Source organism: Cupressus sempervirens, chromosome 5 (genome assembly GCF_028749045.1).
Source record: "Cupressus sempervirens isolate cs-2001-9-10 chromosome 5, ASM2874904v1, whole genome shotgun sequence".
In the NCBI taxonomy this organism is placed as follows: Eukaryota; Viridiplantae; Streptophyta; class Pinopsida; order Cupressales; family Cupressaceae; genus Cupressus; species Cupressus sempervirens.
Genome location: NC_143122.1, coordinates 623,658,147 through 623,674,020, shown reverse-complemented (window position 1 = coordinate 623,674,020; position 15,874 = coordinate 623,658,147). Strand labels below are relative to the sequence as shown.

The window sequence follows — 15,874 nt, the reverse complement described above, 5'->3', positions numbered from 1 at the left end:
TCCTAAGGATCTCTTTATCCTTCTCCTGGGGATCTCTTTATCCTTTTCCTGAGGCTTATCCACCTAGCTGTTAAGCTAACCTAACAATGTAGGATTTCAATATCTAATACAATGGTAAGAAAGTAGTAGAAGGGTTTTGACCTGATACAAATTGCAACTTCAACCTTGCAGATTTCAAATCACTCTTCAGTCCTTTCCTTTGCTTGGCTTTCCTCCCTCGCAGTGCTGACAGCTTGTTCACCCTTCAAAATCTGTCTCCTTGAGTTCTTCCACTCGTTATGCCAATGCACTCCATGATCATTTGATCAACTCAGAGTCTTGATGCCCTGTTCTTACTCCTCTTGGTTTCTTAGCATGACCACACTTAAGACCAACTCCCTCTCTCACATGCGCATTTGATCTCTGACCTATAACTCCTTATGAAGAAGTTATGTTCTTCATTTCCCACTCAAATCTTAATTTGATCTTGAGAAAACGGTATTGTTTTCCCTCCAAATTGTTTCTTCTAGAAACTTCATGATAAATCCATCAGCATTCGCCTTGAATTGGTTTGCATGGTTTACATAAAATTCTGTGACATCTACTCATCATCCTTATCATCCAACTAATTCACAAAATTCAATGTAACAAACTTATCGCTGCTGATCTAGCGAATCTCTGACTTAACAAATAATGCAGCAACTCGGCATCATTGATTTACTGATGCTTGGCTCCTTCTGTGTTACTCGGCTTCGATTGTTATTTTACTAGCGTTTGGCACCTGAAGAAATTTTGTGTTACTCGGCACCTAATCTTCACTCGACACCAGAAGGCTGCTCGGCACCTGAAGATCACTCGGCACCTGAAGGCTACTCGGCACCTGAAGATCACTCGGCACACACTAAGTTGAACTTGCTCGGCTTCAACTGAGAATCTGTTCGGCACTTACTAGCTAGCTCGGTTCTCTCTCCAATGAACTTAGTTAATCCTTACATCTTTGATGTGTCTCAGTGTGTCCATCCTCTATGTCTTAGAGTATGTCATCAATACACTATTTCATCAATGACTTATCTGATCCTTATACTTCATTACAACATCACAACTTCAACCTTTCTTTAGGTACTTTAGTTACATCTTATTGATTGCCACCTCCTTGTCAATCAACCAATTGATAGTATTTGGATCACTAAAGCAATTGTCATTCCTGCAAGTAGCAAGTTTGACATCAATGACAAAACAATGATTGAAGACATTCTTTACCAGTTCCATTTCTCTTCATTCATGATCTTTTCAATCATTTCCAACACTCTGATACCACTGTAATGGACACCCAGGAATGCCCAAAAGCTAAACCAATGCTGAAATTATATTAATGCTGAGAATGCTGCAATCAATTGCAAAGAGATGTATTCCAAAGGCCAAACCCTAAGGGAATGACGTCTAGAATGTTACAACAAAGAATGAACGTCCTCTATTGCCAAAAGAAGGGAGTGTGATTCACACATCCAAGCTCTCATCAAATGCAAGTCATAACCATCCGATGATCAGCAATGAGACTTTCAACCCTATTTATCCTTTTCTTCATCCTTCTGGAAGGAACTAAAACATTAATTAATTGCAAGAGCTAGAAGCTTCCTCCTTCCAATAATTAATGCATTCTCTAGAAATTCCTCCCTGGCAATAATTAATTAAATCACGAGAGGCTTCCGTCCTTCCAATAATTAATACATACCCTAGAAGCTACTCCCTTGTAATTAATAATTAAATTAATTAAATACAAAGTCACCCTTTAATTTTTAATTGAATGACTTTATAAGAAATTAATTTAATTTCTTCTTATCCTCCACTTAGACTTTGGAGAACGTGACAGCTGAAAGATGGGATCATTATAGTTTCCGAGGGACAAAGTTAACAAACCTCCACCGAAAAAGCCGTACGTGGAGCAAGCTACTAGACAAGAGCTCCGAAAGAAGAAGTTATGTTTCAAGTGCAAGGGACCATGGGAACCTGGGCACAGATGCCTTGGGAAAGGAAAAATCCACTACATTGAGGTCTTGTCCGATGATGAGGATGAACAAGAAGATATACACTCCGAAGACAACCAACCCCACAAGGACACCAAAATGGTTACTTTGAACTGTATAGAAAGAATTGCAGCATTGGTTCAACGTGGAGGAACTATCGCCCTTGCCGGTAGCCCGAGGTGCATGGCGTTTTGTGTGCGAGGAACCCTTCAAGGACAAAGGGTTATGGTGATGCTCGATAGCAGCGCTACTCTAAACTTCATAAACTCATCTCTGGTGAAGCAAATATGTCTACTTATGGAGACGTGCAAGATTCTAGGTCAAGGTTGCCATAGGGACTCTTTTCCCCTACACACGCCTTATTCCTCAATTATCACAATGGCAAATCACAGTGACCGAGGATTTCTTCATAGTGGACCTTGATGACATGGAGGCTATTTTGGGCATACAATGGATGGAGACACTTGATGAATACACTCGGAGCTTCAAATGGATGGACTTCATTTTTGTTGTCAATGGAAAGAAGGTTGTTCTCCATGAAATGACAAATGAGGGTCCGAAGGAAGTTTCTGCACATCGGATGGAGGCAATTTTTCGGCGTGATGACATTGCTTGGGCTGCACATTGTTTTGTCTCGACAGAACCTATAAAAGGGCAACGAACACCTCCCCAGGATGATGATCTCCAGAATGTTTTGAGTAAACATGATAAAAAATGTATAGACATTCCTCCTAGCATACCGCTCATCGAGGGTTTAAACACACTATCGAGTTGGACGCTAGAGCCAAGCCAGTCATAACCACACCCTATCGCCATCCCAAGAAATTCAAAAATGAGATCAAAAAAACGATTCAGGAATTGCTAAAGAAATGATGGATCTGTCCTTGTTCTAGTCCTTTCACGTCATTAGTGGTATTGGTCAAAAAGGACGAGACAATGCACATGTGTGTGGACTACCATGCATTGAACAAAAATAAATAAAGAATAGATATCCCATTCCAAGGATAGATGAGTTGTTGGATGAATTATATGGTGCAGTCTATTTTTCGAAAATAGATTTCCTTTCCAAATACCATTAGATCTACATGAGGGAGGAAGATGTGGAAAATATAGCTTTTCATTGTCACTCCGGGCATTATGAGTTCCTCGTCATGCTGTTCAAATTCACAAATGCACCTATTACATTCCAATCATGCATGAATCGTAACTTCAACAAACAATTGCATAAGTACTTACTAGTATTTTTTTATGATATTCTTATTTATAGCAAGACATGGGAAGAGCACCTGAAGCATCTGGATGAACTCCTAAGGATCATGAAGGATCAGTCTTTGTTCGCCAAGCAATCAAAGTGTGAATTCAGTATGATGGAAATATTGTAACATGGGCATGTTGTGAGTAAATATGGAGTTCAAGTTCATCAAGAGAAGATTCAGGCTATCCTTGATTGGCCTCCCCCAAAATCACTCACGGAATTGCGAGGGTTTTTTGGACTGTGCAGTTATTACCGGAGGTTCACTAAAAGATTCTCTCAACTCAGCGCACCCTTAATGGATCTAAAAAGGAAGGGTTCTTTACAGTGGAATGAAAAGGCACAACTCACTTTTGATGAGCTAAAAGAGGTAATGAGCAGTTGTTCCATACTTGCATTACCTGATTTCACTCAATCGTTCATTCAGGCGCAGTACTGATGCAAGATAGACACCCCATAGCCTATGAGAGCAAAAAAATTACACAAACAAAACGTTTATATTCCATCTACGAAAAAGAGATGTTGGCCATCGTAAATGCACTAACCAAGCCCTGGCAGTATCTGGTGGGTGCCAAGTTTGTCGTCCTTACGGATGACAATAGTTTGAGATATTTTTTGGAGCATGGGACTTGAACGAGAGGCATCAAAAATGGGTAAGCAAAGTTCAGGGTTTTGATTTTGATAATGAATATGTGAAAGGAAAGAACAATGTGGTTGCAGATGGTTTGTCCACGAAACCCGCCATCTGCTTACTAACCCAGATTTCAGCTTACTAGAAAACACATTTTTTGGTAGAATATTCCAAAAACACATTTGCCTGTGAGCTAGTGGATGGCAACACCCAGAATGATCAGTACAAATTGGTAGATAACATCATTTACTATAAGAATCGGATATTTTTAGTGTCAGAATCCAAATTAAAGCAAAAAATCTTGAAGGAGGTAAATGACTCACCCTTGGTAGGACACCCAGGCTTCCTCAAGACTTATAGACGTCTCAGGGGGAGGCTTTCATGGAAAGGACTTAAGGAGACATATTGCAGTATGTAAGAGAGTGTGCAGTCTACCAGCAAAACAAATCCAAACATACTATACCTGCCAGGTTACTACAACCTCTACCAATTCCAGAACATAAGTGGGAAAGTATCTCGATGGATTTCATAACCGGACTTCCCAAGGTGAACAAAAAGGATTGTATCTTCGTGGTGGTTGACATACTGACAAAGTATGCACATTTTTTTGCCATCCCCTCAGATTTTCAAGCTGCACAACTTGTCGATCTATTTTTAGAAAAGTCTTGCGTCCACACGGGTTACCCCGAAACAAAACTGTTTCGGTTGGCAAGAACAGAATTGTCACAGTTACCACCCTTAAATAGATGGACAAACAAAGATTATGAACAAGTGGCTCGAAGGTTACCTTCGGAACTACGTTTCAGCACAACAACGGGCATGGGTCAAATGGATACACCTAGGGGAATATTGTTACAATACCACGTACCACATGTCCATCGGGGTGGCACATTCAAAGCTCTATACGGTTACAAACCCCTTTCCTTCATCGACACAACTCTGAGAGACAGTCATGCACCAAGGGCGAGGGACTGGCTTCAAGAGGGACAGGACATCCTAAGATACCTGAAGAAAAATTTATAATGGGCACAGGATCAACAAAAGATGTACACCAACAGACACCGAATAGAGAGGAGTTTCAAAATAGGAGACTTGGTCTACCTCAGGCTCCAGTCATATCAACAATCCTCATTGAAGGAAAAGGGAAAAGAAAAATTGAAGCCACGATTTTATGGCCATTATCGTATAGTTCGCTGCATAGGTGAAGTCACCTACTAGCTAGAACTTCCGGAGGGGTGTTGTATTCATAACATTTTTCATGTTTCTTGCCTGAAGAAAGCTGTGGGACAGAACATCATAGTAGCTACAGACCTTCCGCCACTCAATGAAAAAGGAAAACTCATATTGGAACCAACAGAGATTATTGAAGTACGTGAGAAGACCTTGCAGAACCGAACAGTGAAGGAATGTTTGGTACGTTGGAAACACTTGCATTGGATGACGCAACCTAAGAAGGTGAGCACATTCTACAGCATCCAGCATTGCGTTTGCTTGAGGACAAGAAAATTTTGGGACGGGAGGACTATAATATCCCCATCATAAAACAAATTATTAATCAAACTATTGTTAATGGGCCGATTGATTTAATATATCTTGGACCCTTTTTTTTTGTTTCCGTAGTTTGTGTTTCCGTCAGCTATCTTTGTACACCCTTAGAAAGTTTTCCTTAACGGGTATTTAAGCACGGCTTGTAGGTAGTCATTAGGTATGCAATTTGAATTATTTTTTCTCTGTATTGCGAATTCCCGTAGGGATTCTCTGTTGTTCGCCATTTCAGAAGTGAAAGACCTTCCATATTTGGCTCTTCCGAATTCAGTGGGATTGAACCCTCACCCTATTCCGTCACCTGTAGCACTTCGCTCGGCTCTGGCAAATCAGAGCACCATCATTTTGCAAATTGGATAAATAACTTGTTTAATTTGTTCTGCTCTCTTGTGTTCAATCTCTAGCAAACGTTTGTGTTCTCTGACATTATTGGTGTATCATCCCTACTCTCTGTCATCTGCATTGCCATACATTATCAGCTTCGTCCCTCATCCGTACAGCCATTTAGCAACAACTCAACCACTAAACCTACAGCCTCTAGCTACCCATCACCTGGCTACATACCATACGGCCTTGTCATTCAAACCACTGTACAACTTTATCTATTATGATCCTGGTGGGCGGCCTTCACTAACACCTCGGGGTTTTGGTGCAATGGTTCGTAACATGTGGTATTAGAGCCTCCACCCAAGTTCGAGTCTCAGAGCGGGTGGCAACGCTAGCATTGCAATGTTCATCCGAGGCTCATACGGCCAAGGGAGGGCCCACCATATGGGCACACATCCAGCCCAGAGTCTGGACTGTGAAGCATGGTGGGATGTTATGATCCTGGTGGGCGGCCTTCACTAACACCTCGAGGTTTTGGTGCAATGGTTCGTACCATTATCTCCACTTCCCCATACGGCCTGCAGTTATCCACCGTACGACTTGTCTTCAAGCCACTGTACGGCCTATAGGTATCTACTGTACGACCACCCTGTCTGTCACCATACAACCTATAGGTATCTACCGTACAGCCACCCTATCTGCCACTCTACAAGTTGTAGGTATCTACCATACAACCACCTTATCTGTCACCGTACGGCCTCCATATCTCTTCTTCAATCAACTCCGTATGGCCCTCCATAGCCTGCACTACCGTACAGCCCACAGACCATTGTTACCATACAATCACTCTGAAATTGTATATCGTACATTGCTTGTTGCACACACAGAGGTCAGGAACATTACAACTTTCCTCTTCTCCTGGCCATCCCCCGAGTTCTTATCACTCTCCTCAGAGTTAGTGTCTTCCTCCTCCTAAAAGCGATTGGCCATTTGTTTATATCTTCCACAGGTCTTAGCAATTCTTCTCGACCTTCTTTTGGTCCCACCAATTTCCTCATCCAAATCCCCAATTTCCACCTCCACCCTCCTTTCCATTTTAATTCTCTTATTAGCAATGAGTTCCAGGGCTAAAGTCTTGTTCTTCCTACCCTTAATAGGGGTTTAGCTAGGAGAGGGCTGAGGGGTAGGGGCATAACTGCCACCCGCAAACTCCAACGGCAAGGGGGCCCAAAGGGGAGGACATTGTCAATAGCAATCACACAGGAAGGGCAAAGGACCAGGTGAAACTAAAAAAGATGAAACATGAGCCCTTGGTGAAGGATAGTGAAGTTGGCCTCTTTCTTCCTTTTCTCTCTAACATCCATCACATTCTCTTCAAGGGCGTACATCAAGAAGAATGGAATGCAAACAAGCTCCTTGTTATGAAAATGGTTAAGTAGAGCAAAATGGTAAAAGTAATACACACCGTGTCTACCTTCCAGTGTCAGATATTTCATAATCATCAAATATACATCATCCTAGGGCTCCGGAAGCTTATCCCTCCCAAAACCACCGCGGTACCGGTCTGGGGCCTCATTGCCTTTGAAGAAACTAGCCAGACTAGCTTCATCCGCCACCTTCGTAATCTTCTGCCATTTCCTACCCATAATGTCCAGGCCTGTCGCCATGGTAATGGACTCTTCATTCACTTGAAACGTAATGCCATTGATAGTCACCCACCTATCCTTCTAGCTAGCAATGAATTGTTGTGAACCATTCTTGTCGTAGCCCGCCATAACCTGCATGTAGGGGACAAACCCTCCTTCCTTCAACAGAATCCAAGTGACCTACCTTTTGGAGAAATCCTCCATCTTTGTGGGCTCCAATCTGTTAAGCTCCCCACCCATGTAAACAGCTTCCTCAATGATATCTCCTTCCTCAATCTCAATAATTCTCATTTGCACCTAGAAAATCACCAAGGCAAAGCTAAAAAAGAAGTAACCGGCAATTGAGATGCTTTCTTTCTTATGCTTCACGAGACTATGAATTCCAAAATGTACTAACCAGTTTAAAGTATCATTACAAGGAGTGCAAAAAATCGGCACGTAACACCTTAATGATCTGGCCTTAATAATAATATGAAATTTTTTTGTAATCCTACCATAACGCCGAACAATGATGGTGTTAATTTTAAAGCCAGTATTATTTATTGCATCCCCTTCACCATGCCCTTTCGTGAAGCGATCCACATAATTAATCCTTGCAAAACATCTTGTCAAAATCAAGACAATCTTAACTATCATAAGGATAGCAATTCTGCCAAAATCACCCATTCTCCAAAATTGGAAGGTCGTCAAACCTGATTTAAAGAAGTCTTTTCCCTACTAATGAGGGAATTTATATAGTTAGGCAACATTTCAGCACTCTTCCAACTTTTTATGTATCAACCCCAATCCTACTCGGTGTCAGCCACCGCATTGCCTTCCCTGTAAGTGTGTTGTAAGTCATAATGATCAAGGGTCATGAGGTAATGCCATATGTCGCTCAATATGTGACGTAGGGCCCAACTTGGTTGAGTACACCCTTGAATAGAGTCAATTATGAGTTTAGAGTCCCCTTCTATGGTTAGTCTTCTCACCTTTGTTTCCACAGCAAATTTTAGCCCCCAAAGTAAGGCAATGGCCTCCACCACGTTATTGGTTCCCTGACCCAAGTGTTCGAGTAGGCAACCAACATATCACCCTTTTCATATCTCAGCACACCTCCAACTGTCGCTTGCCCCCCACTACCCCGCACAACACCATCAAAGTTGAGTTTGACCGTGGACCCAGTGGAGGGAATCCAATGGGTATTTTTTCTAGCTACCATTTTTGAATTGTCAAAAATCTAGAAGTCAAGGAGAATATTCCATTTCCCAGCAATATCCACCTCCTTCTTGGTCAGGGGTTCCCGCGGCACTCTAAATTTTGCCACCATACCATTCTCCGTGATGAGCTTTCCCAAAATCTCTCCCACCACCTCCTCACCCCTTTCCTCCTCCTGAAAGACCCGGTTATTTCTCTCCTTCCAAACACCCTAGCAAACATGTGGGGGCAGGAGATTCCATAGGACTCTGAGGTGTGGGTGGAAGAAGGGGCAGCTCCAATTCTCCACGAATTGTTCCATACCTTTGTTCATGACCCAAACCAACAGGAATTTATTCCAAATGTAGGACCAGACCTTTAAGGTATAGGGACACTCCAAAAAGAGGTGAACAATACTTTCCTCTTCCTCCTTGCAGAGATAGCATCGATTGGTGATTGGTATACCTCTCCTTCAGAGGTCGTCAGTAGTAAGGATCTTGTCGTGCATAACTATCTACCAAAAGAAATTGATTTTTGCAGTAACTAACTATTCCAGATCTTACAACAGCTGATTGAGGTCTGATCTTTCTCCAAAATAAGGTAGGCAGAACTAACCAAGAACCGACCATTAGTCCTCCTATCCCAAATCACTTCAGCCAACTAGGTATGCATAGGAAGAGCATGGTGGCAAATCATATCCTCCAATTCTTTAATCAGAGGATCCTCTCTATTAGGAATATCCAAAGTGGATAAACGCTTCCATTTCCTTTGATTATCAATATAGTCTTCCACCTTATTGTATTTTTATATATCGTTTCTATGATTCTGTATATTTAAGTTTTAGGATCCTCTCTATATATTTTTAATGTTCATAATGAAAAGAAAAGTATTATTCAGCAATCTAGTTGTCTTCATGAATGTGTAATTTTTTATAATATTATGTGACTTGTTCATTGCAATACAAAAGTTTACTAACTACATTCTTGTATTGTCCTCCAAACCACCATAAAAGGCACCCACTGCAAATCATTGGTATAAAAAAACGTTTAAAACATTTAGACATTTGGTTCCATAAAATTCAGGGAATCGATATCAAAGTTTTCCTTGCTTTCTCAAATTCACATTCTTTATAGAACTCATGCACAACAACGCAAGGAAGAAGCACACACCATTTTTGTTTTAAACCGTGCAAACAAACAATACCAATCCGGTAAGATGGATGGCTCATTATAGAAAACCTATGATGCAACCCTAGACACCCAACTCATGAAGAATGCTCTAGAGGAATAACACGATACTCCTGAGTCTTTTTAGTTAGTTGTGTGACCTCATGACTAGATCCGCCAAATTCAACCTAGCACTTCTGATTCGCATTCTACCGTGTTTTTTAAATACTAAGTCCTTCCAAAGATACAAGTTAATACAGACATCCTACTTTTCCAAAGCAACATTGATACCGAAGTGCTGAAGTTTGGATATACACCGCTAGTTTCCAAATGTGTCCTGATTAGGTTTTTCCTTGGACTCTTGGCAAACTGTCAACTCAAAGAATGTGTGAGTTGGTATACCAAGATTGTCCGCAAAGAGCGAGATAGGTTAGGTAGGTAAATATATAGAACCATTCTAGATACATTGGACGTGAAATAGAAACACGAAAGAAACAAGGGAAAATAGAGGCCTCCTCCAATAAGTTGGCTCGAAATTAATTTTCGTGTTGCCTCTTTGATCCTCGTGGGGACTCCGTTTAGAAAGAAAGGATTATTCATCGATGACAGGAGGCATATTGCAGTGAAAGATAATGGTATGGACTCAAAAAACCAAGCAAAGTTCCTGGCTATGATAAATGGAACGCATATAGCAAGGCAAAATAACAAGAGATCATGAGTAGAGACTCCAAATAGCTTATTGTTGCTGTGAATCAGCAATCTCTCAGGGTCTGAAACATTTAAGGTCCATTTGGAGGAAGCTAGGGGCTTAGTTAGTCGTTTTCTCAATTTTCCCTTCATTAGAGATAAAAGGAGCAGAACAGAGCTACCAATAAATTGGCTTTATAAGCTATTGGAATTCTGTACTGGGAAACTAACAGAGCTCTCCTCAAAATAATGAAGTACGGGGTTAGAGGTTCAAGAGCAACACCAGGCTGTTTTGGATTGTCCTACAAATTGCTGATTGTAAAGAAAATCTCGGCTACGCGAACAATGCAGCTTTGATCATGATTGTTGTACACTATTAGTGTACAGACATATAGAATCATTTCGAAAAATATAATACAGCATCAAAATCAATGATATGGATTAAAATGTTTTGGCTCAGCTGGCTTTTGGCCGTTGGGAAGGTAAGTTCATGGTTAGTTTTTTTGCTTTCTCAGGATCGAAAGAGTTTGTTTCTCTCTTCAGTCTTGTTAGACCTCCTTATGGTGATCCGATTTTGAAGAAAGGCCTATTTCTGTAAGCATGCATTTCCCTTCAACCAAATTATTTCTTTTGCATAAAATGGGCGGAGAAACCAGTCCATACCTACGGCCTGCCACCCTCTAGAGAATACCCTCTCAATTTCGAGGCTCAGAAAAGCCGGATTAGTGTACCATGAGCTGGGAGCTGTCAACGCTTTTTCCACAGGCACGCTTGGATCAAATTCTTTCACGCATTTGCCAACATCGTCGCTGTGTTCAATTAAAAATGAACTGCTTTTGCACGTTAAACGCCCAGAATTTGTCCTGTACTCAAATGACCTCCATGGCTGTGAAGATTTTCTAACTGAAATGTTGGAAAGATTCGAACGCTGGAAGATTTGACTCGTTGCCATCGCCATTTCGTAGAGAGTGAGTTTAATTTTCTCGACAGGAATAATGCGTCCATGTCGTTCGTGTGTATAAAAAAAATATATACAGACCAACAAAAAAATTGGAATTCTCAATAATTTATGGAGATTCTGCTCACGTCATATGAGCAAAAGTTTACAAGAATTTATTAGTAATTAGGAAAACATAATAAGGGTTTTACATCGAACATCTTTCTACTTCTCAAATGCTTCATTGTCAGTATTGCCCGAATGGGCCGTCCAGCCGATGAGACAAATTTCTTTTATTTAGTAGTCTAATGTTTTCATTAGACCTCCCTCCTATTAATTGGCATAACAAATTAAATTCTAAAGTTTAGATGGCAATATTTTTAAAATCAATTTCTCACACCATTCTTAGTTTTTTCTCATTGGCTGTAACCATTTTTTCTGATTTTTTTTCTTTTTAATACAAAAATTTGAGAAAAAAAGTGCAATGATAAGAATACATTTATTATAATGTAAACTTTTTACGATCACATTAATTTTACTTTTTACCGTCACATCAATTTTACAAGTTCTTACGAGTAGAGTACCATGCCAAATTATTTCTATCGGTCCATCTAGAATAATATTATTCACGTACAATCTCTCAATTGAAACAAAACTTTAACAATAAGCTATGAAGAATTTATAAAATAAAATCAATTAAATTATTTATGACTGTAAGTTTTTTAAATAATTTTGATTAATATTTTAACATAGATATATTAAATAAATTAATGCTGATAGATATCCACTACAAAATAATTGTAATTTAATTTACTACATCTAAAAATATTTATATTTTCTTTATCTCTATTTATTTATTTAGTTTTTTTACTAACTAAATTTTTTATTTTAATTTTTTAAAAAATAGATGATTTATACCTCCAAATATTATAATCTAAACAGATATTTTATGTGGTATTTATCAAATTATTTTTAAAAATATATTCTCTTTATAATAAGATTTAAACTTTTGACATGTAGATGGTTGTCAAAGTTAACCTAGAATAGTAAAAGTTAACATTAACACAGTCACACCATCTCCCTCCCTCTCCCATTTTGCCATTGTAGAATGGCATTAATTAAAAATCAATTACAGTGTACATTATATTATAAACAAATATGAATTATATTTTTAAATTAAAATTAAGATTTTCAAATGTGTTTAAAAAAATAGCTTTTATAAATTAGGTATAAAATAATTGTTAGTTTTCTAAAATTAATTTGGAAAACACTTAAATAATTTCTTGTATATATAGATAAATTTTTAAATATTAGATTTATTAATTGTAAGAATTCTGATAATTATATTGTTTGAGGGAAAATTTATTTTAAATGGAATGTTTAATAGTGGTCTAGAATATTCCTTTATTTTTATAATGGTTTGTATTTTACAAATTTAGCTTCAAGCATCTTATGTATTATATTATATTACTTATATTTCTATCTACTACTTTCTTGATATTTTGGTATTCTAAGTTTGTAAAGATCTCACTCTTGAACAAGGATAAAATACTTTAGCTTCTATTGTAAACATTTTTCTTTTTGAGAAAATATAAATTCCTTGTGAATTGGGATCTTAATGGTCATTTCCACTATACAATTTTTGTATTCCGCTCAAGTATCACTACTATCTTTTGAATATAGAGAGTTCAATCTACCTTCTACTTCTTACAATATAGGTAGGGACTAAAGCTCTATAAGAGCTCTTGTTAGTATTGATTTAAACATATTGTAGTGATTAAAACATATTAGGGTGTGTCTTTAAGAATTTGGAAGACGACTAGAACATTCTGGTCAATAATCAGCTTAAATTGCTCAATGACCCAATAGTAAGTAGGAGTTGTATCAATCATATCAATTCAATCTAATATTGGCAACCAAATAGAAATTAAGAAGTCTAGACCTCAGGTATTTTAATATTCTTCATAATTAATCACTTCATTCACTTAACTCATTCAAAAATATGAAAAGTCTTCTGTTTATTGAGCATTTTTTTTTTGGCATCTCTTCACCTTCCCTTGACTTTTCAATATCCTAGTTTAGGGTTTGGTTGCGACCTATTAAAGATGGGGTGGGCCTGCATAATATTGGGATTCTCAAGATGAACATGATCATCAAATTGAGGGGACCACCCCTTCAAATTGCTTTTGACGAACCCATCTTAGATGTACATCTCTTGATTATACTATAGAATTCACACTTCCTGACCAAGAGACAGGTATATAGGATCCTAGGTAAGGAATTCGTAAATAATACAGACTGGTATAGAGTCCTCGGTGACATTCATGCTATGTTATTGGCTATGGCATGCCTTCTAGAACCAAACAAATCAAGCATATCAATCACGTGTAAGTGGTTATTCAAACATGAATACATAGGAAATCTTGATAAAGTATTAGCTTGTGCTCAAAACAATATTTATATTTCTAGGCCTTGCCACTATGACATCCCTATTGACCAAAGACAGCTTATTCCTCTATATCCCCTTGTTTAATTGTTTGGCACTAGTAGATTGATCAAATGATATCCTATCATCAAAAGAAATCTTGCATTTTTGTTAATCTTCTTTCATATTTGTCCTGCAAGTTGTAATAATTGGATGGTTATGTACTTAGTAGAAGAAGAGATCAAAATATGGGACAACAAATCTACGTTGGATGCACATATGCTTGAGCTGCCAAGTCGGCCCAATGAAAAAGTAAATGAGAATGGGGAATCATCATCACTGTTTTTGATAAGGTAAACAGGTTTTAAGGGGTCCTGAAACCCATAAGTTTAACAACAAGAAAGGCTGAAAATAAGCGAAAAAATGCCCAGCCAAAACATAAGCCTTACAGCTGAAAATAAGCCCAAAGGCCCAGCCCGAAACAACTACCCACTAAAAAGGCCAGAGAACCAACCAAAAAAATAGAGACTAGACAAAAAGCCAAAGCCAGGAGAAACAAAAACCAAAGGACAGAGACCCAACCTAGCAGACTACTTCTCCTTCTCGAGCATGGTCTGGGCAGCTTCGGCGCACTCTTGTTGCTCTTCTGCCTTATGATCCTGGGCGTTCGTCAAATCCTGCTCCATAGTGTTGTCCTTGGCTTTATCCACATCCAGCCTATCTTTGTCTCTGTTCTGTTTATCATCTTCCTCCATCTGGTTCCTGTCTTTGAGATTTTCCAAGAGAGAGAGGACGTTGTCGTTGATCGAAGCGAGGAGGGAGATCATTTGACTTGCCAGGTTGTGATTGTAGTTCTCAATATTTTTTACTCTCCTCTCCATCAGAGTCTCCCAGCTGTTCTGGTCGCCTTGGCTTTCTGCACCTGTCTTGCTCTTGATTTTTTCCATTTGGGAAACCCTATCTCTGACATCCTCAAGCTCATGGAAAAGCCATTTAATTGATCTGAAGTTGTCGATCATGCTATTGCGGGCATTGTTCAACAGATTCATGCCCATTTCTCTTGCATTATCAGAAATAGCCACCATAGCCGGGTTAATTAGCTCATTGAGTCTAGGCTTCTCGAGGTCGTCCACCAGGAGTTGGGGGTTCATCGCCTCTCTGTAGATTCCCATAGTGGCCGTTCTCACATTGAAGTTCTTCCAAGCCTTCCTTCTGTTATTAACTTGCACTTCCCCCTCAATCTGTCTAGAGTTGTCATTTTCCTCCAAAGGAGGCTGAGGATGTATAGGGGAGAGGGGAATGGGCAGAGAATCCTTTCCCTGACTACTGGAGCGCTCCATGCTCTCTCCCTCCCTCTTCTGTCTTTTTCTCAGTTTCTCCTCATCCAGCTCCTCCTTCGAAACCTTGTCAGAATCATCAGTATCCATTTCCTCCTCCACCTCAGCAGAGCCAATTTTAGCTGGGTTATGACCTCTAGGGCTCTTTCTGCTGGGTAATTTGATAGAGGGGTAATCCTTCTTATGGCTTTTAGTCTTCTTACCTAAATGCTCAAAAACCTCATCAGAGCTGATGCTCTCGACATCGTCGGAATCTAAGGAAAAACTGGAGCTGCTCTTGTCAACATCCGCCCCCTGGATAGGGTTTTTGCTAATGGTTTGAGCGTGGAAATGCTCATGAATCAGAAGCAGAAGACCCTCATGCAGTGCCGGGTTGACGGTAGCTTTCTTTTTAAAACTAAAAATGGCCTTGTTCATCGAGTTAAAAAGATAATACGGGAAGGAGATCTTACTACCATGGCGAAAATGATTCAGAATCACAAAATGGTGAGTCCTAACCCTATCAAACCTGGGGTCTAGGGTTATATATTCAATGACAGTGTAGAGAACATACCTCCAGAGCTTCTTTATAGTATCCATTACAAAAAACGTCTCTTTCTTGCCCAGCTTGTTCAGCTCTTCAGTGTTTTTCACAAAATCCTTGATTGCATTAGAAGACATCTTCTTGTCTCTGAAGAATTTATGCCCCTCCATCGGAATCCCCGTGACTTCAGCAACCACATCCTCAATAATTTGAAAGTAG

The 15,874-nt window shown here is 39.3% G+C and overlaps 1 protein-coding gene across 2 annotated transcripts in view; it reads right to left on the bottom strand.

Annotated features, from left to right (window-relative positions):
* Positions 1 to 11,454, bottom strand: part of LOC149557441 (choline monooxygenase, putative (CMO-like)) — a 168,659-nt gene extending 157,205 nt beyond the window's left edge. For both annotated transcript variants that reach the window (XM_089832089.1, XM_089832087.1), the window contains exon 1: positions 11,097 to 11,454. In XM_089832089.1, the coding sequence (XP_089688215.1) occupies positions 11,097 to 11,391 (295 nt within the window). In that variant the 5' untranslated portion in view covers positions 11,392 to 11,454. The remainder of the gene's footprint in view (positions 1 to 11,096) is intronic.
* Positions 11,455 to 15,874: the final 4,420 nt, after the last annotated feature.